Source organism: Heterocephalus glaber, unplaced genomic scaffold (genome assembly GCF_053883595.1).
Source record: "Heterocephalus glaber isolate CG9 unplaced genomic scaffold, H.glaber_assembly_v1.0 deba00001497, whole genome shotgun sequence".
NCBI lineage: Eukaryota > Metazoa > Chordata > Mammalia > Rodentia > Bathyergidae > Heterocephalus > Heterocephalus glaber.
In genome coordinates, this window is record NW_028258320.1 from 41,411,629 (window position 1) to 41,433,899 (window position 22,271).

At 38.7% G+C, this 22,271-nt stretch overlaps 2 protein-coding genes across 3 annotated transcripts in view; one reads left to right on the plus strand and one right to left on the minus strand.

Annotated features, from left to right (window-relative positions):
• Nucleotides 1-1,368: 1,368 nt before the first annotated feature.
• On the minus strand, nt 1,369-5,322 carry LOC101724133 (high mobility group protein B3; the record flags this gene model as incomplete). The annotated part of the gene is made up of 2 exons (XM_087185347.1): nt 1,369-2,038; nt 5,134-5,322. Coding segments are annotated over 2 exons (702 nt in total), but the record flags the coding sequence as incomplete, so codon positions are not given.
• Tnks2 (tankyrase 2) overlaps nt 5,317-22,271 on the plus strand; it is a 77,048-nt gene continuing 60,093 nt past the window's right edge. For both annotated transcript variants that reach the window (XM_004838503.4, XM_087184904.1), the window contains exons 1-2: nt 5,317-5,843; nt 19,547-19,771. In XM_004838503.4, the coding sequence (XP_004838560.2) occupies nt 5,645-5,843; nt 19,547-19,771 (424 nt within the window). In that variant the 5' untranslated portion in view covers nt 5,317-5,644. The remainder of the gene's footprint in view (nt 5,844-19,546; nt 19,772-22,271) is intronic.

The following is a 22,271-nucleotide window of genomic DNA, read 5'->3' on the forward strand; positions in this document are numbered from 1 at the left end:
GAAACACAAGAGGGAAAAAAATGAAGCCTGCCAGGATGCAAGCTTGATTCTTTCTTGAGCAGGTCCATCTATTGCCACTGCCATCACTGTGGATATCAGACTCCAACTTCTTCCACTTTCAGTGTAGACTCACACCAGCAATTCTCCAGGGAGCTTCCAGGCTTCAGGCTCAGAGTGGGGTTGTATCATTGGTCCCTTTTATTCTTAAAACTTCTAGCTTCTTCAACTAAGCAGCTACTACTTTCTCTAGCTGTGTACCATGCACAGATATTGTGGGTCTATCCAGCCTCTAATCATGTAAGCTAATCTATTAAATCCCCTTATATAATTATAAATATATATTTCATTGGTTCTTTTCTTCAAAGAACCCTAATACACTATTTAGAAAAAAGGCTTTTAAAAAAAAATTAAGGTTAAATGAAGTCATATGGGGTGGGATCTAAACCAGTCTAATAGCCTTATAAAATGAGGACATTGGGAATCACCCAACAGACACTAGGAATATGCCCATGGAGGAAAGGCCATGTGAGGGCTTAGTGAAAAGTTAGCTATCTACCAGTGATGGAGAGAAAGAAATCTCAGGAGAAATCAAAACTGCAAACACCTTAATCTTGTACTTCTAGTCTTCATAACTGTGAGCAAATGTTGTTTAAGTCATCTAATTGGTGATATTTTGTTATGGCTGCACTTGGCAATGAACATACCTCATAGAATTATTCATCTATTGTGTGACTGTGTTCTTACACTTAGCATTATATTCTCTTTTTTTTTTGAAAAATGTAATACTGTTTATTTAACTTGGGAAACATTTCAGCATTCTAAACATACAAAAAAATAACACAACGTTGCAAATCCTGTTTAAGTACAGAAGCTTTTTGAATCTTCATTAGCTCTCTGCGGAAAATGAAGAGTTCTACAGTCTGGAAACAGTTTCCATCTACTGCACTTAACTAAAAAAACAAAAGTGAAGAATCCAAACACTTCTCAGTCCCCAGCTAAGATGAGTAGCGGGATGCTAGGTCACTATATACAGAAGCTGACTGGACGCCCGCCACAGCTGCAGCGACAGCCCTACGGTCCCCTCCCAGTGGCATTTGTCCCACAGCCTCAGCGCCAAGCAGGGGCCATTGAGGGTTTGCCTGGATTGCTTTGTTCTTTTTACAAACTCTAGATATGTACAGTTGGTAGCTAAGGGTTTCTGACCAATAACCACATAGTTAACACCACCTTACAAATTAAAAAACAAACGGCAGAGACATCTTCAAATGCCTTTACACACCAACAGCAAAGTGCACAGAGCGAGGAGAACACGGAGTGCCTTTTCAGTTTAAAAATGTCTGGAAATATGTACAGCTTTGATACAGTTTCCCAGCGCTCCAGACCCCCAAGCCACACAGGGCAACTACTGCCAACTTCCAGAGCATTTGAGACTACACGATCAAACGGCTGGCATTTAACCTAAGAGACGTTCAGTCGCGGCGCTCCCTACACTAAGGGATTCACAAGGAGACAGAGAAACAGTTTTTTATTCCTCCTCCTCCTCTTCTTCATCTTCCTCTTCTACCTTTTTCCGGGGAACTTTAGCAGGACCCTTAACACCATCAAACTTTCCTTTGGACTTAGAGGCGGCCACGTCCTTCTCATACTTCTCCTTCAGCTTCGCCGCCTTGGTGATGTAGGGCTGCTTTTCACTGTCATTTAAGTTATTCCACATCTCACCCAGCTTTTTGGCCACATCTCCAATGGAGATACCAGGGTTGGTGGATTTTATCTTGGGGTGGAATTCTGAACAAAACAGGAAAAATCCAGACGGTGGTCTTTTGGTGGCATTAGGGTCCTTTTTCTTCTTGCTTCCTTTTGCAGGTCCATAATCTTTCATCTCTCGGTCATAGTGCACTTTATCCGCCTTGGCCATTTCATCAAACTTCGATTTCTCCTTCCCAGACACCGTCTTCCACCTCTCCGAGCACTTCTTGGAAAATTCTGCAAAATTGACAGGGACGTCGGGGTTCTTCTTCTTGTGCTCCTCTCTGCAGGTCTGCACAAAGAAGGCGTAAGCAGACATCTTGCCCTTTGGTTTCTTGGGGTCCCCTTTACCCATCCTGACTGTATTGTTTGCGAGTCTGGGCAGCACAGGGCACAACACGCAGATCCACGTATCATTATATACTCAAGATTCATCCATGTCGTAGCGTTTGACAAGATTGCCTTCATTTTTAAGACAATGATATTACTACATTTTATGTACATATTCCACATATTTTTTTTGTCTATTTCATGGACATTAGGGTTGTTTATACCTCTTGGCTATTACGAGTAATGCTGCTACAAACATGGATATACAAATATGTCCTTGAGATTGTTTCAATTCTTTTGTATATATATTCCCAGAAATGGATCATATGGTATTTCTATGCTTTATATTTTGAGGAATTGCTATTCTGATTTTGTTTGTTTGTTGTTTTTTCCCCAGTACCAGGGATCGAACACCTGTGAGGCAGGTGCAGTGCCACTGAGCTAAATTCCTGGCCCACTATTCTGTTTTTTTAGAACAGATGCATAATTTTATGATCCTACTAACAGCACACAGGGATTCTAATTGGTCCACATTCTCACCAACACTTATTATTTTCTGCCATAGTAATATGTATGAGGTGATATTTCACTATAGTTTTTTTATTTCACTAATGATTATTTACTATTTTTCAAAATGTCAGCTAAGTCCTATCTGATCTTTGCACTCACCAAATTGGAAAAATTAACCTGACAATACCAGGGGTTGGTGAGGACAGATTAGGAAACAAACAAAAACCAAATAAATAAAAATATCCTACATGCTGCTAGTAGGTATTCACAATATTAAATCTCTTTGAAAACAACTTGCCATTACCTTATAAAGTGAACACTCATAGTCACTATAATCCATTCCTGCACTGTTTTTCAAACCTTGAGTCACCACTTGGTGAGTTTTGTAATCCATTTGTTCAAAGTCACAATTACTATTTTTGAAAGGGTTTGACAAGGTAGATATTGTTTCATTATTTTGAGAAACTTTTGTTTTATATAATTGAGTATATTTGCTTGTTGAACAAACCAATTCCATTTCTTATACTATTAGTAGGGACCATAGTGTCTAAAAGCCTCTCATACTGAGTTCTTGCCCATAGCACTATTGTTTATAGCAATAAAAAATGGAAAACAACCCAAATGTTTAGCTGGGTTTGTAAATTTGTGGTATATTCACACAATACAACTCTCTAACGCAATGAAAAATGAATATATGTTTCACAAACCATTTAAGTAAAAAAAAATTGTAAAGTGTTATTTTTACAAAGCTCAAAAAGTTAAAACTGAACAATATGTTGTTTCACGGTACACTCAGAGGAAAGGAATACATGATAAGTAGAAATTGCTAAATAATGAATAATAAAAATTGGAAGTATATTTGACAAGTGGATGGAATAGGGAAGAAAAACATGAAAAAATCCTATTGGTGTTTTAGTTCTTAGGCATGATCATGGCTATTCATTTTATTAATATTCATCATAATTTAGATTTATTCTAAATGGATCAAGTATATATGACGTCATAATTTGTGTATTTAGGGGGTTTTTTTGTTGTTATTTTGTTTTCATTTGTTTTGAGGCAGGGACGACTATATATCCCAGGTTGTCTTGCCCTCAAACTCGAGATCCTCCTGCCTCAGCCAGTGCTGGAATTACAGGCTAGTTCTGACCTGAGAAGCACTGTCTGGAAAGCTGGAACTACGGGTAGTAAAATAATTTACCTACTGTCAAGGAGTATAGAAGAGTAGAGAGTTTGCTGAAACACTGCAAAAGAGCAGTGGTCAAGTTCCAAGAGATAACCTTTATATTTGATTTCAATGTGAAGAGGAATCTGAGAAAATCATCCCAGGAACACTTTCGTAAGGTCATGGTGATCCTGTTGTCCATTCATCTTAAATCTAGATATAGCCATATGTTGTTTAAAGACTTTGTATCTGTTTGACAGGGTCTAGTTCCTGCAGCATTGCTAGAAACAACTGCTGCAGGTAAAATGGATAAAAAAGTGCCAAGATTAACTAGGGTTAATGGACAAGGTGGGGGACTGGGATAAAGTATATATGTTTGTACTTGAAAGGAACTTTTGAAGTTGGATAAGAATTGGACAATTTGAAGTTGGGTAAGAAAATAAATGGTATTTTCCAAGGTACACCAAGGGGTTAGAACTTCTTTGTGAATGTAGCTTGCAAGGAGAAAAGTTAATGTTATCCTACAAGCTCATCACTCAGCTACAATATGTCCTTTAAAGAAACAATAATGAAATAATCACAATTCCCTCAAAGGTGCCTGGTTCAATTTACATATTATAACAATGTTCATATTTATAAAATTGTTCCAAAAAAATCTGGATTCCCTGAAAAACAGGATAATATAACTGGGGGGAAACTCCTACCAGCTTATCAAAGGTCAACGTGTATAATTTTATGTAAATAAAATCTATGTATACCTTTCATTCAGTTTCTTGACACAATGGGATGGCATGAGGAATAATCACACACAATAATGTCACTACCCTAAGCATGAAAATGAATTCTGTGTTTTTCTTATGTTAGTCAAAGCGGGTAAAAACTCAGAAAACTTTCTGCCTACCACAGTGTACCAGCACCTCAGCCTTGTCCTGTGTTCTGTACTGACACTGATTCACACATAGGTCCTCTAGTCAGTACTGAGCTAATACCTTGACAACGGAAAAAGAAATTAATAAGAGCCGTCCTTCTCAACTGTTAATTTAGAATTGAAATTAACTTTCATCACTTTATTGATTTCCTTTTAAGTTAGGTATCTTTGAATCCAAACTTCTTAATAAGTAGAGAGCAACCAGTTCACTTCTGAAAAGGGGCTTACAAGAAACGAGAAAAGCAGTTATGGGGGAACAGGGTAGGGCGGGAGGTTTAAGGGAAGAGACATAGTGATATGACAAAACTAGTCCCCAGCAGAAAGGGCTTGTGGAAGATAAGAAAATAGAAAATTTCCACTCTAAGATTACTAAAAGAATATACAAAAACGGAGGAAATTTTCAAGGGCTCTTTTTCAGCGTAGAGTATGGAAATTAGTCTTGGGAGGTCTATACCTTTAAAAGAGACAATGAGTCGTTTAGCTTCAGCACATCCGGCAATAAAGATGGCGGTAGGACGAAGCCCCTTCCACTCCCACCGGACCAAAGCTTTAGCCTCACGTTTCCCACAAGGCCCTCCGCGCAGCCTGACTCCCCGAAAAATACCCTGCCGGCATCCCATAACTGCGCACGCGCGAGGCGATGTCACGCGCACTCCCAGGGTTCGACGAAGCTGGCAGGAGGGGCCTTGCTAGCTTCCGCTGCCGTTTGGCTTCAGGGCTCCGACAGTGGGTTCGCGGTGCCTCCACCGCCGCCGCGGGGCAAACGCAGGGCGGGGAGCCAAGCGAGGAGCGCGTGGCTGGATAGCCATGGGACTACGCCAGGTCCGGTGACAGCAAGGACCCGAGCGGTCCGGGCCCTGAGCGCGTCTCCTTCGGAGGGCCTCGCCCTCCTGCTCGCGGGGCCGGGGCTCCTGCTGCCGTTGCTGGCGCTGCTCCTGGCGGCGGCGGCGGCGGTGGCCAGGATCATGTCGGGCCGCCGCTGCGCTGGAGGGGCCGCGGCTTGCGCGAGCTTGGTAGCTGAGGCTGTGGAGCCGGCAGCCCGTGAGCTGTTTGAGGCGTGCCGCAACGGGGACGTGGAGCGAGTCAAGAGACTGGTGACGCCCGAGAAGGTGAACAGCCGCGATACTGCTGGCAGGAAATCCACCCCGCTCCACTTCGCCGCAGGTAACCGGGATCAGCGCCGCCCACCTACTCTTCCGGGGCTCGCAGGCCGGAAAACGCACGGTGCCCCGGGTCCCTGACCTTGCTCCCGGGGTACTCTAGTCCTAGTGACTTCGCTCTTTTCAAAGGGAGATTGGGGAAATTAGGAGTGAGTGGGGAAAGCGTACCGCGTTTACTGGAAGTTGTTGGGTGGATGGCTTTGTTTTGTTTTACAGTATCAACAATACCTGTAATCAACTTCCGGTTTTACTACTCTGAAAGGCCTCAACATACAAGAAATAATGGGGGACGACTTAGATAGACCTTGTGATTCCAAACACTAATTATCTCAAAAATTTGCCGTTCTTGCAAGTTCTGCTATAGTTTATCAATCCTTTGAGGTCTTAGAGGCCTTAGTAAGATTTGAGAGTGCAATTTAGGAGGAGTTGCTTAATGGGCTAGTGACACGTTGAAGTTAATTGGTTTGTCAGTATCCAATCATTAGCAAGTTTTTAGAGAAACTAGAATTAGAAATAGGAAAGTTTGGAAGAACTGAGGTCTTAGGCTAGGTGCAGGAAGTCAGCCCCACATATTGAGTTGGAAAGTAATAGCCTAAGAGAGAAGATGGTGCAGGTACTTTAGCTTGACTCTGGAATTTAGTGGAACTCACTTTGCCTCAAAGAGAGTTAGGTCGCTTGAATTACTTTCTTTACTATAGTTACTAGGTTCACTTAATGATGATATTAGAGTATTAAATACAGTCTCGCAATATTTAAAACCGCCAGAGGTGGGACACTCAAATAATTTCCTGTAAGGCATTTATACTTTTTACTTTGAGGAAAAGCTGTGACTGTGTCTAACCTCAAGTGAGCCATGTGTGATTGAAAATGGGAGTGAGTTCTCATACTTTTGCTATCTTGGTGTTTTATTTGGTGTATATCATGATTTTTAAAACATTTTTTTTGAAAAAGCAGTGGTATACGTTTTTACATACCCTGTTCTTTTGGGGCAAAAATGATATGCAGAGGAACATGAGAAAAATATTCTTGTTCACAGACATTGCCTTTACAGTGGAGACTTGTTTGCTTCGACTTGTCCTTATATTTAAAAGTAATTACTTGCAGGAAGCATGCTTTCATGATCAGTGGCACCTTTGGTTTGTATGGGAGCCTTTTAAGAGGAAAAAAAAGGTTTTGGGGGACGATGGTTGACTAAAAACAGGCAGTGACAAGAAAAATGAGAATACTGAAGTCAGATCTCACTTAATCATTTTCCTGAGATTTTGGTGGACAGTGCTGCCTTTCTTCAGCTAATTTGAATTGTCCTGTTTGACCATGTAGTCAGCATTAACTGATTTGGCAGACTGTCACAAACAAGCGGTACATAATCCAAAGGGTAATGTTACCTAGATTATGTTCACTTGATCTATGAGATAAAAATAACCGAGGAAGATCTTAGTTGCTACCTTGCAAGAATTTGGTGTATTAATGAGTTCATGTCTGAAAATAGTAAGTAATATTTGGAGGTGTGCTATTATGATATTAGCTTCTCATTGACTTTGTTCTTCATCCACCATTGCACCTTTTGTTCTCTTGCAACATTTCAAAGCATTTTTAACAGATTTCATGTTTGGCCATATTGAAATGAAAAATAATATTTTAGGAACCAGCCTACCCATCACAGTTTGCCTGTATTGTCAGGTTTAGGTTATAAGATTTAAACATTAAGGTGTAAACTGTGCATGGTGGCTAAGGCCAGAGGATCACAAGTTCTACAACAGCCTGGGCAAATTAGCAAAACCATTTGTCAATTTAAAGCTAAAAAAGGGTAGAGCACCCTTTGGTTCAGTCCCTAGTTCAGGATCTCTAGTACCAAAATAAAAAAAGGTATAAATAGAAGTAATAAAATAAGTACAACAAGTTGCGTTTTCTTCTATTATTTGGAGAATACATTTCATAATCTCTTTTGTAGACACTCAGTTATCAACCATGTTAATGTATATGTAAGCATATGTTTGTTTAGCTGTCCAACATAAGTGGTGGCACTGTAACTGCCTGACCAAGTAGTTAGTTGTTTGTACTTTATGGAGGATAATTGGGGGATGAGCAATCATACTTTTTTTAATAAGTCAGCCAATTAAAATTTGGAGGTTTTATTCAAGGAAGACATGTTTTGTCTTTTAATTTTGCTTCTCAGGAACAGTAGGAATGAGAGTTGTGTGCAGACTACAGAAAATGAACAAAATTGTTTTGTCTTTTCATTCAAAAAGAATTCAATTAATCACTTGCCAGCCCTAAGGGAGATAAATTCTGTTAATGAAAAAAGATAATAAACATAAACAAGAACTTTTATTAGGGTTTTTTTGCTATTGAAATAGATTACATACTTCCAGGTAACTGTGACTTAAGCCATTTCTTAGGAGAAAAATTATTCAGAAAATTACTTTTCCTTCCACCCTTTGCCTGTCCCCTCCCAGTACACACACTTAGACACACACAGAATGATTTTTTTGTTAACAAATCAGAGAACTTGTAAAGGCAAGTTGGTGTTCAGGCCACTTTAGCTCTAATTTTACTAAAAGGAAGATTATCAGAAATTCTTGACATTGTAATCCCCTAGAAAACAGCAGGTACCACTTTTTAAAACTCTGCTTCTCTGAACTTTTACTGAAAAATAGGAGGTGACAGAAACTTTGGAGAAAGTCTTGTTGGTGCCCATCATAGTAAAAGAAAAATAAAAGGCATTCCTTAGAATCTTAGAACTGTGGATGAGTGGGATGGAACTTCATGGCTTGAGAATCTTAAATATGTATTCTTTGAAGTATTCAGAGAAGTAACATTCAATAGAGAAAAATCTAAAATCATTTATTAGTTTCAAGAAATTCAGTATATAATCTATGAAATTGATAAGAACAAATTTAAAACAAGCTTATGTTGTAAAGTTTTAGTTAACACTTGTTTGATTTATAGTATGTTATGTTATTGTTCCATGTCCTTTGGACCAATTAAACTGAACTTTAATTATAACACTCAATTGGGACCCGGGGATTTAGCTCAGTGGCACTGCACCTGCCTCGCAAAAGTACAAGGTCCTGAGTTCGATCCTTGCTGCTGAAGAAAAAAAGAAAGAAAGAAAGCTACTATGTCCAACACTGAATTGTTTAAGTGAGTTGCATTTTTCCCGGTATTGGGGATTAAACCCAGGGCCTTGCCAAGCACTCTACCACCAAGCTACACCCTTTTTATTTTTTATTTTGAGACAGTGTCTTGTCACATTGCCCAGGCTGACCTTGAACTTTCAATCCTCCCGCCTTCGTCTCCCTACTAGCTGGGATTATAAGTCCATGGCACCCTACCCAGCTAAAAGAAATTTTTTTTTTCAAGATGAGGGAGATAAAATTAGAGCATCTAAAATTTGTCATACACACAACAGAGATGAAAACTGCAGTTACTTTAGAGATGAAAGAAAACTAGACCATGTTACCGTCTTCACATATATGACAGATTCATGAAGAAGAGTAAGTGGATATGACTGTTGCGCCTTCAGCAGCCAAAACTAAGGCAAGTAGGATGAAAGTTGCAAGGAGTCAGACAGATTTTAACAATCTATTCGGTTGAAAGTATCTGAGCAGTGATTGAATTGACATCTTTCAGAGATGTAGAAGGGGTTTCTGCATAGGTTGGACAGTTGACTATCAGGTCATTCATGATCTAACACAAAAAAGTAAAATGACTTGCCATGGCCCCCAATTCAAGGTTTCAACAGGTCAGCTACTAAAAATAAAATCATTTTTATGATTGCCGTTCACAGCCTTTCCCAAAAGGATCCTACTGAAGACTTGTAAAAATGTTTAAATACCACTTCCATATTTAGCTGTAATGCAGCATCCATCATAGGTAGGAGTGATACAACAGATAATATCCACATTCTTTGCCTTCAACAACAGTTAATCTTACATCAACAGAAAAATCTCCAAATCAAATAAAGATGAGTCTAAGAATTCAGAATGCTTGATTCATTTTATCTCCCAATATATTATCAAGGTTTTTAGCTCTACCTTTTTTCTCAGCTCCTCTGAACCTAGAAGTAGACAACTAGTTTTCAGTTCTCTTTTCAGTATCCCCCACACAGATTGTCGGCGTTTGTCACCCCAAAGGCCATGACATCCTTTTCCAAGTTTCTTCTACCATCATGTGTCTAGCCAGACAGTATATCTGTCCCAAGTTGAGATGGGTAAAGCCCTATCCCTTGAATACTTTATTCTAATAAAATAGAGTCTGCCAAAAAATGGTATATACACTTCAGCAGTTCATCATACTGATAAATGTCTGGAAGCTAATGGCCACCACTTTGAGCACCCCTTGTAATTGTAGAGGCCAAAGCCAACTTTTATTAATCTCATATTGAAATAAATTTAGTATTAAAACATTTATACAAGTTTTTCTTTTCTTGATGTATACTTTTTTTGGCGGACTTAATGACAGATATGTCATTAAGTGACATCATTTATTAACCAACAGTTATACTTTCCATATAGGCCTTCTTTGATTTACTGTCAGTGCTTTATAGTAGATTCATAGTTGATGTATAAATTCATCAGGACTTTTACACCTAGAACAGTGTTTGAAGATGAGTGTTGTTTCATAATTATAAACCATAATGTGTGCTGAGCATCCATGGCTTCTGATTCCTTTGTAAAGAGATCCTTAGGATATGGAGATTGGCATTGACTCTTAGGATGTGCCTGTTCACGTTCTACCTGACCAGTAAGAACTAGATCCACATATACTGTGTCTTAGTTGCTTTTCTTGTTGCTGAGACAGAATACCCAAGTTAAAGGAGGCTCACAGTTTGTACAGGTTTCAGTGCAGAACTGGCTGGCTCAAAGGCAGGATAGCATGGCAAAGGGGCATCGCAGCACAGGCAGGATACAGCAGAAGACAAGCAGCAGCAACAGAAGCAGCAGCCTTCTTTCTGTCCCTTATATTCCATCCAGGCTACCTTCCCCTACAGTGGGTAATGCTCAACACCCAAGGTGCACCCTTGATCCCAACATCACTCACCCTAGATCCAGCCACCTCTAAAAAACCCCACCTATGACTATATGAGGCATTGGAAGGACATCTAGATACAAGCTATAACACCATGTGAAGCTGTTTTTTCTTCAAGAAATGGCTAGTTAGCCAGTGTGTCTTGAACTATTCTTTTTTTTTCTTTCAGTACTGAGATTCAAACTCAGAACCTTGCATTTGCCATGCAGGTATGGCACCACTGAGCTACATCCCTGGCCTGAACTATTCCTTGTTTTTGTTTTTGTTTTTTTGGTACCAGGGATCAAACTCAGGACTGTGGATTTGTGAAGCAGGCACAGCGCCACTGAGCTAAATCCCCAGCCCTTGAACTATGCTTGAGACCTTAAAAATGAGGATTTCTGCAGAGATTACCCATGAAAATTTGGGTCACATCTTAGATCTGAATGTTCACCAAACTACCAGAAGTGGGGAGTTTTATTTGAAGTATCTACCTTCTGACTCTTAGGTTTTTCCTTTAGTGCCAAGATGTGGCTTCAAACATTGAAAACTCTCAGACTCTTCATCTGCTATCTGCATAGCAGATCACCTCCACTCATATGTTATACCCCTAACAGTATGACTTAGAGAACATGCTCATCTCTGCTGTCCACCTCCAGATGAGTTTTAAACATCCTAATTCATAGCTGCAGAACCATGTTGATAGAGAGTCATTAACATTGAAGACATCTGTGTCTTGGAATGTTTATAACTATAATCACTTGACCCATTCTACCCATAGCTCCTCAGATGAAACTGCGGTTTCAATAATCTCCAGAGTGATCTCTTTCCAATGATATTTTGACAAAAGGCCACTACTTGAGCTTTAACCCAGATCACCAGTCCTTTAGAACAGATGTCTTCCCAGTTGATACTGTATCTTGTAACAACTAGATGTTCTACTTCAACTATTTCTGTGCCACCCTGAACTCTCCTTTTGAGGGTGAGAGGGAACCAGCCTGTGGGTTGCTGTTTTTATTACTGTAGTGCTTTTTACCACCAAAGAAACAGTAATCCTCCTTTCAGAAGTGGGTATAAAGGGAAAGGCATCTTTACTAATTTTTTTAATTCTGATTCTTTTTCTCTTACTCTTCCAATTTAAGAAGGGTTTTCTAAAAAGCATTTCCTCCAGATACTTACTGAATGCCTCAAATAGGGGCAGTGATGAATAACCTACTTGGTGAGGACAATATGATTAGCAATCCCCAGGTAGTATTAAACAAAGACTGAAGTTGGGGTTGATGGCAAGTGATTTGACCTCCTTGAAATTTTCCTTGTTGGCCTCTACATGTACTGCCATTCTTTCTTAGTTTACCTCCAAGTCTCCTTTCTTATACCATGATGTATTAATTCAGCAAATACCAACAAATTGCTGGCTACCACATTCTATGAAGGACACTGAAAAGGCAATAATGAACTAAGATATACATGGTTCTTGTCCTTTATGGAACTATGACTCCATGAGATAAGTAAACAGTAATTACAAATTTTAATAAGTACAAAGATACCACTGTAAACAGCAAAGACAAAAATCCCTGAATTTATGGAACTTGCATTCTAGTGAAGGAGATGGGGAGACAGACTAAGTGTTAAGATAGGAAATAAGATAGCCATAGTGGTACACACCTGTAATCCCATCACTCTGGGAGGGTGAGGCAGTAGCATTGCAAGTTTGAGCCCAGCCTAGACAACCTGGTGACTTAGTGAGACCCTGTCTCAAAATATTAAAATAAAAGTTTTTAAAAGGCCTGGGAATTTAACTCAGTATGAAGGCTCTGGGTTCAATTCTCGGTACTGCTCCAAAAGAAAGAAAATAATGTTGAGTGGGGCAGAATAGACTGCTTGGGATAGGATGGTTAGAAATTCCTTTGTTAAGGTGAAGACATTTAGGCAGGACAGTAAGTAGAAGTAAGGGATGTTGTTTCAAAGGGAAAAACATTCCAAGAAGAAAGACAGCCTTTACCAAGTCCCTGCATGCTTTATAGACTCACATGGATGTGGATCATTGTTGGGAAATGGAAGAGTGTTAGGAAACAGAGAAGGTGGTAAAGGCCAGTTCATACAGGGGAATTGTAGGCCACAGTAAAGTGTTTGGATTTTATTCTAAGATCATCCATGGGAAGCCAGTGAACTGTTTTAAACAGGGAAGTGATATTACGTTTGTTTTTGAAAGGTCACCAGTAACAGAAATGGGAATGAGAGGCCCACTTAAGAGACTGTTACAGTAGTTCAGGTTGGAGGTGATGGCATTTGGAATAGGACAGTGTCACTGGAAGTGGAGAGAAGCTTGGAACGTGTAATACTCAGTTTGAGATGATTTTGACATATCTCAAAGATACATCAAGTTATTTAGTGAATGCATGAGTAGATAATATCTAAAAAGAGGTAGAGAACTGAGATTTTTTGGTTTTTCTTTTTGTTTGTTTTGGCTTTGGTTTTGGATTTTTGAGGCAAGGTCTCGCTATGTAGTTCAGGCTGGCCTTGAGCTCACTATGACCTTTTTTTTTTTTTTTCTTGGTACCGGGGATCGAACTCTGGTCCTTGCGCTTGCACAGCAGGCAGCGAAACCACTGAGCTAAATCTCCGGCCCATCACGATGTAGTCCATCGAACTCTCATCGATCCTCCTGCCTCAACCTCCCAAGTTCTGGTGTGCATCACAAGGCCTGGCAAGAACTGAATTTTGAGGAATCCCAGCATTTATAAGTTGTACAGAGGAACCAAGAAGCCCCCAGAGAGATATGATATATCCTTTGCCAAAAATCTCTTTCAACTTTCTCCCATCTCAGTTGATGACAGCTGCATTCTACCGTTACTCAGGCCAAAACCCTTGGGATCATCCATGATTCTTCACTCCGTTTTACACATTCTTGCTCTGTTTCTCACCATTACCCTCACCCCACATCCAGTCCATAAGAAACTGTTGGCTCTACCTACATGATATCCAGAACCTGCCATTTATCATGTTGACAAGTGCCACCAGATTGTGGTCCAAGTCACGATGAGTTCTTACCTACTTCTACTCATACTCTACTGTAGTTTATTCCAGCAGCAGCCTGAGAGAAAAATATCACATAATGTTAGATCCCTGTAGTGACTCTCCATTTGCTCAAAATAGAAGAAGCTAGAGTTCTTAGTGGTCCTCAAGTCCTACCCTTTTATCTGGCCCTTCTCAACTTCTAACCTTTCCTCCTATGCTACCCCTTACTCTCTGTGCTCTACCCACTCTGGCCTAACTCACTCATCTCACTCATGTCTTTTAAGCCTTTGAGCATATATCACCATCTCACCAGGACCTACTGTATTCAACTTTACAGTCCACTTTCACAACACATCATAGCCCTCTGTTCTTTCTCTCATCACCTCCTTTTTATCACTAATAAAATAAGTTTTTGTTTTGGTTTTGATTTTGGTTTTCTGGTTGGTGGAGGTGGTGGTGGTGTTTGAGGTAGGGTCTCACTATGTAGTTCATGCTGGTCATGAACTCACGGTGTATCACAGGCTGGCCTTGAACTCATGGCAGTCCTTCTGGCTCAGTCTCCCAAGTGCTGGGATTACAGATGTGCACCACTACGCCCAGCCTAACATAAGTTTTTTAAAAAACGTTTATTGCTCATCTTCCTAATCACCATGGAGGAGAGAAGTTGCACAAAGTTAAGGAATTAGTTTGTTCATTGGTGCCTCTCAGGCACCCAGAAAAGTGTCAGGCTCATAGTGTTATTTCCTGATAATTTGTTAAATGAATGAGACAGGAAGAATAACCAGGAGTGTTTGATATTGTGTAATCCTTCCAGAAGGTTTTTCAGGAAGGAAGGAATAGTCTGTTGAATAGTGCTCAGATGGCTAGTCAAAGATAGACATGTATCCTTTGGATTTAGTAATGTGAAAATTTTAAGTGACTGTTGAAAGCAGTTGTAAGGAAGAAGCAGAAGTCCATTGAGTTTGGGAGAAGAGTGAATGGGAGACAGTCCTTACAGACTGGGTTATGTTGATGACCAGAGAAATGGCGATAGTTTAGGGAGAGTACTTTTTATAAAATGAAAGAATTTAGAACATGTTTATATACTGTTAAGAATGATCTAGTAGGGCCGGGGATGTAGCTCAGTGATGCTGCACCTGCCTGGCAAGCACAAGGTCTTGAGTTTGATCCCTGTTACAAAAAAAAAAATGATCTAGTAGCAAGGTGTAGTAGCGCGTGCCTATATTCCCAGCACTTGAGAGGCTAAGACAGGAGGATCACTTCGCCTTTGAGGCCAGCTGGGGCTATGTAGTGAGTTCAAGGCCAGCTTGAACTACACACTGAGACCCTGTCTCAAAAAACAAAAGAATGATCTAGTAAAAAGGGGGTGAGTGACCAATGAGGGACAGGGGGCAGCAAAGACCTTGAGGTGAGAAAGGACTACAGTGCAAGGTGAGAAGGATTGAAAGTATACTTTCAACAAAACAGACAGTGAGTCGTCTTAGTATTTTTGCCTAGCTTCAGTACTATCTTTATGGTCATGACCAGCTTCCTGAGTTCAGGATCCACAGAACCTACTACTTGGCATATATGTACACATATACTTTAAAAATATATGTAAAAAATTGATACTCAAGAAGGGAGTATCTAAGTATCTCCTCTAAGCTGAGAATGGGAGTAGCAGACAGGCTTCAGAGGAGAACCTTTTTATCATGTGAATATTAACCTGTTCTGTTCCCGTGAACCATGTGAACATAACCTCTCTAACTGCCATATCTATCTGAATTTTTTTTCTCATTTGTCACTTTGGCAATAGCAGTCTAAAATCTTAAGATTTTGTCTACCTCCTGCCTGTTCCCATTTCATCCATTTATCCACACAAGACTTCAAAGGGATCTTTCTTTAAAAATATATATATATATATATAATGGAGTTACTGCCCTAAACAAGTCTTCACTGATTGCTGATGTATTATGGTAGTATTTTTCAAATTGTTTCTAGGTGGTGGCTCAAAAACACAGGGATATTTTCTTTTGGATCTTTGTGAAAGGGAAGAATGAGGATACACATCTCAGTTAATTTGAGCTGACTGCCAACCATATACCAGCATTGGATACCATTAAACATATATTGGAATCATAGATAAGATTTCATTGAAATCTATTATCTGAAAAACACTAGTGTGTGAAAGTCCAGACACCACCTTAACATAATATACAAGGTTCTTCCTCATCTATCATCTACCTACTTTAGCGTTCTGTGTACTGGCTTTTATAAAGAATTTGCTTTTGCATACCTTCAGTGTCATGTGCATTTTGTTTCTTTTGCTTAGAGTGCAGCGTTTTTCCCTTAAATTGTGAACTTTTTGAGAGAGAGAAGCAAAGATACTCATCTTGGTGACTACAGAATGCGTTAAAAACAAATACCACCCCCCAAAATAAACTAGTTAATCTCTTCAACTCAGTTACAGTCAGTTTCCTGTCAACCTATAAAGACTGTACCATTGCTTTCTCATTCATTCCCACACAAGTAATTTTAGGATTACATTCAGGCTTGGTGATGTTTAAGAATATTTTAGAAAAAATGTCAGAAGAGTAAGGAGTTCTTTCCCTGTCCCTCAGCATAAATATAAACCTTTCTGTTTGCTTCCTTTTCATTTCACAGTTTTCTATGGGAATGACAATACATGGAAATGACAAGAAATTTAAATCCACACTGGTACTAAACTAAAATAATTGAGTTACTAGACTTTTTTGTTTTGTTTCAGGTCACTTTAGGAGAATTGTGGAATGTGGGTATCCATACATAGAAAAAGTTGATTGTGTTGTTCAAGTGCCCGAAGTAGGAGCTTGTTTAAAGACATTCCACATCACATCTCCTATATAGACAAGTAAAAACTGTAAGCTAGTCTTGCTCTGTTGCTGACTCCTAATCATTCACTTTAGCAAGATCATTTTATGAAATAGAGATAGGAAAGCTATACTAGCAAGAATTAGAGAAAATTTACTATTTCATAAGGTGATGATTTACATATTTAACTTATATACTTTGAACATCTAAAAATGTGTATACACTAAGTATGGAGAACTCTTGACAATTAGAAATGCTATCATATAGTGGAAAACATTTGACCTTTGAGCTTTTGATCACTTATTTTATGTTCTTTCTCTGAAGTAGCTAGCACCAGTTAAAACACTACTGAGGTACTACAGGCTCCTGAGCAGCAAAAGATCCTTTGGCTCTGTTAAGATTAATTGCTGATATTCGGCAAAATTCAACACCCATTCATGATAGAAACCCTGCAGAAAATTGGAATAGATGGTATTTATCTCAACTTGATAAAGGCTATGAAAAACCAACAGCCAACATAATACAAATGATCAAAAACTGAAAACCTTCACACTAAAATCAGGAAAAAGACAAGAAAATACACTATCACCACTCCTGTTCAATGTAGTTTTGGAAACGTTAGCCACAGCAATTAAACAAGAGAAAGAAATAAAAGGAATAAAGATAGGAAACAAAGAACTTAAACTGTCATTATTTGCTGATGATATGATACTCTACATAGAAGACCCAAAAAACTCTGCCAAAAGGCTTCTAGACTTAACTGACAGATTCAGTAGAGTAGCTGAATACAAGGTAACACTCAAAAATCAATAGCCTTCTTGTACACAAATAACAGACTCACTGAGAGAGAAATTAGAGAAATAATTCCTTTTATAATAGCATCCAAAAAAATGAAATATCTAGGAATCAATCGAACAAAGGAAGCAGAAGGCCTCTACATTGAGAACTACAGCACTCTGAAAAAAAGAGATTGAAGAGGATGTAAGAAAATGGAAAGACATCCCCTGTTCCTGAGTGGGAAGAACCAATATAGTGAAAATGGCCATACTTCCAAAACTGCTATGCAGATTCAATGCAATCCTGATTGAAATCCCAATACTATATTTCACAGAACTAGAGAAAATGATCCAAAAATTCATTTGGAACAAAAAGAGACCTAGACTAGCAATTCTAAGCAACAGACACATGGCAAGGGGGTATCACAATCCCCAACTTGAAACTATACTGCAAAGCCACTGTGATAAAAACAGCATGGTACTGGCAAAGAAACGGACCTGAGGATCAGTGAAATAGATTAGAAGATGCAGAAACAACTCCGGACGTACTCAGCTACCTCATCTTTGACAAAGGAGCCAACCATCCTCACTGGAGGAAAGATAGCCTCTTTAATAAATGGTGTTGGAAAAACTGGATTTGAACTTGCCAGAGATTAAAACTAGACCCCTATCTTTCACCATGCACTAAACTAAAATTGAAGTGGATTAAAGATCTAAATATTAAAACAGAAACACTAAACTTGCTGGAAGATAAGTTAGGTAGAACTCTCAAAGACATTGGCTTAAGGAAAGACTTCATGAACAAATCCTCAGCTGCACAGGAACTAGCAGAAAGAATCAACAACTGGGATCTCATCTTATTAAAAAGCTTCTGCACTGCAAGAGAAACCACCAACAGAGCCAAGAAACAACCTACAATGTGGGAGAAAACTTTTACCAGCTGTTCCTCAAAGGTCTACTATCTAGAATATATAGAGAACTCAAAAAAATCAGATCCCTCAAATATAAAGACCCAATCCAAAACTGAGCATTTGAAATGAATAGACATTTCTCAGACAAAGAAGTAAAAGCAGCAAATAAACATATGAAAAAATGTTCAACCTCATTGGTCATTCGAGAGATGCAGATGAAAACAACACTGCGATTCCACCTCATCCCAGAAAGATTGGCTGCTGTCATGAAATCAACCAATAACAAATGCTGGCAGGGTTGTGGGGAGAAAGGAACCCTTCTTCATTGTTGGTAGGAGTGCAGACTGGTGCAACCACTGTGAAAATCAATACGTAGATAGCTGAAACACCTAGGATTAGAAGTCTCATTTGACCCAGCTATTCCTCTGCTGGTTATCTTCCCAAAAGAATTAAAAGAATCATACCACAGTGATATATGTGCACCCATGTTTATAGGGGCACAGTTTGTAATAGCTAAAACTTGGAAACAGCCCAAGTTCCCATCAACTGGAGACTGGATAAAGAAAATGTGTTTTTTTTATAAAATGGATAGCCATAAAGAATGAGAAACTAGAGACATTTATAGCTAAGTGGATGCACATTGAGGCCATACTCTTAAGTGAAATAAATAGGACACACATGTAAATACCAAATAGTTTCTCTGGTGTGAAAAGCTAAAAGTGTAAATAAGAATCAAAATGTATAACTGATATTATGAAGTAGGAAGAAAATGTCTAAAGGAAGGGGGAGGGGAAGGGGAAAGGAAAAAAGGGGAAAGAAAAAATATGAGAAAAGGAAAAACGTGGAAACAGTCTTTGTAAATAGGGAAGGGTGGAGGGGGTGAAGGGAGGGCAGGTGAAGGGGAAAAAATAAGAACCAAGATACATCATGTAAAGGTACAAGATCCCAACGATCAATGTAACTATTGTATACCTAAAATATACCGATAAACTTAATGGGAAAAAAAGATGAATTGCTGATATATTTCAGGTCACCTTTTAACAGTTCTTGGGTTGTTTAATTTTATTTTCCATCCTGAAACATTTTAATATGGCTTATACTTACTGATTTTAATTTTTTTTTTTTTTGACAAACTTAAATGTGGACAATTTGTTTTATTCTAGGTTTTGGGCGAAAAGATGTAGTTGAATATTTACTTCAGAATGGTGCAAATGTCCAAGCACGTGATGACGGGGGGCTTATTCCTCTTCATAATGCATGTTCTTTTGGTCATGCTGAAGTAGTAAATCTCCTTTTGCAACATGGTGCAGACCCAAATGCTCGAGATAATTGGAATTACACACCTCTCCATGAAGCTGCAATTAAAGGAAAAATTGACGTTTGCATTGGTAAGACTATTTACTTTTTTAAATTTTCTAGCAATTGTAACTATTCTGAATCTAAATTGAATTCATTTGTTAATATCAAATTCTGTCTGGCTGAATTTAGGTATTTAAGAACACTTCATAATTTAACCACTGTTTACTGAATGTTTTTTTGTATATGGTACTGAGTTTAAATTTCCTTGTTTTGTTTTAGAACCGGGGATCAAGCTCAGGTCCTTCCACTTTCAAGGCAGGCGTTGGAACCACTGAGCTAAATCCCCGGCCTGAGTTTAAATTTCTTTGGAGAATAGAGTACAAACTTCCTGTTCTCTAAAAAATTACAATCTTTTGAGAGATAAGATACACAAAAAAACAAGTAAAGATATGGTAGAAATGAACATTAAGTGTTGGAAAATAATGATTAGCGACGTGACTTGGCAGGAGTCAAATCTTGAGGCCCAACTTCCTGGAGTTTTTCTGGTCTTTCTAGTGAGAGAATGGTTTAAAAAGTGGATAGTGATTTCTTTATTAAAAGCTTTGAATTTTAGGTTCAGGAACTTTTTATTGCTACATAAGCAGTGTATTACTGAAAATATTTGAAGAGAGGAATAACTTCATGAGAGTGTTATGTTTTAGAAAGAGTAATCTGGTAGGAGCTGAGTGGGATGGGCTGTATCAGCAAGACTAGTTAGGGAGCTATAAAATAACCCAAGTGAGAAATAAGGATATAACCTGATGTTGTTAGAGGATTTTAAAAATAGCAAGAGAAATGAAGCATTTAGTGGAAAATTTATTAGTAATTTAAAATACTTGAACCTAACAAAGATTTTCTAACAGATTGATCACTGACAAATTATATGTGAGAAGACAGAATTTTTATTAACTTGATATTTACTTTTCTGAGCCAAACAGAATCAAGGATTTTGGACTCAGTATTACTTAACTCCATTTTTCTGCTGATCCAAAACAGAACAGTTGAAATCCTTGAAGACGGAAAGCCAGGTTTGAGAACTAGGAAAAGATCAACTAAGCTCTCCCCAGATCTCAATTCAACATTTATATCAAAGTCACCAGCATAGTTTAAGTCATTTAAAAGGTGGAAAATAGATTCTCTAGTTACTGCTGCCAAATTCTCCTTTCCTATGTGTTACTCTTCCCCTTCCTGGTATTTCAGGAGTCTCAGATATACAGTTTTAATATGATATAGAGTTTTCTAAGTATTGTTACAGACCTACACCATCCACTATAGTAGCTAAGGATATGCTGAATTGAAATGTGTTATAAGGGGGAAATTCATATCCTATTTCCAAGACATACAAAAAAAGAGAATGTAAAATATCTTAATATTTTTATATTGATTAAAATGCAAATGAAAATGTTGATTTTTTTTAATACGGGTTAGAGAAAATATGTTAAAATTAATTGAAAATTTTCCTTTTATTTTTCATGTAACTACTATAAAAATTTAAATTACATATGTGACTGGCTCACATTTTATTCATGTTGAACAGCACATTGTAGATAGAATAGGATGGAAATTAACTATCAAAGAACAGGAGCTGAGCTTCCTTTCTTTGTATATTTGCCTGTTTTTCTTCAGCTTCTTATTTATGAATAGAATGTGTTGGTATGTCTTTTTTTTTTTTTTTTTTTTTTTGGTACCGGGGATTGAACTCGGGTCCTTGTGCTTGCGCAGCAGGCGGTGAAACCACTGAGCTAAATCCCTGGCCCCTTGTCTTTTATATAATAAATACAGAGCATAACACAAGGCTTCCTCTTTTGAGTGCCTTGGGTTACAATGTAGCACTTAGAGGATTTGGGGGTATTTTTTTTTTGGTTTTGAGGAAATGGCTAGCCAAGGGTGGTGCATATGCCTCTGTGGGGTTGAAGCAGAAGGACTGTAAATCGGAGACCAGCATGGACAACTTAACAACTTAGCAAGACCTTGTCTTGAAATAAAAGATAATAAGGGCTGGAGAAGTAGCTCAGCGTGAGGGCCCTGGGTTCAGTCCACAGTACCACAAAGGAAATGAAAGAAGGAAGAAGAGGAGAAATGGCTTATATGACTTGCAATTTAGAGGTCTCAGTCCATGATCCACTGACACCATGGGAAAAGGATGTGGTGGAGCAAAACTGCTTAGTTCATGGTGGCCCAGAAGCTGAGTAGGAGAACAGCAACTGAGAGTAGAGGATGAGGGTCCAGATATAGACGCCTAAGTCCCACCTCTGTGACACACACACAAGAGTACTTTACTAATCGTCTAGATGCCCCCCCAAACTGTTCAGATTGACTAATGTAGCAGTTCGATTTGGGGTTTGTTAACTCTAGAGAGAGTTTTTGGATTTTAACTCAAAATTGAATGTCATTAACCTCAAATACTACCCACTCAGCTGTCAACTTCTTATCTGTATATCTCCAGTTATGATTTTTTTCCAAAGGAACCATGTCTTTGTAAGGAATATTTCATTGATTTCAGTGAATACCTACTCCACTCAGGCTAGTTTACTTTGCTATTGAAGTGCA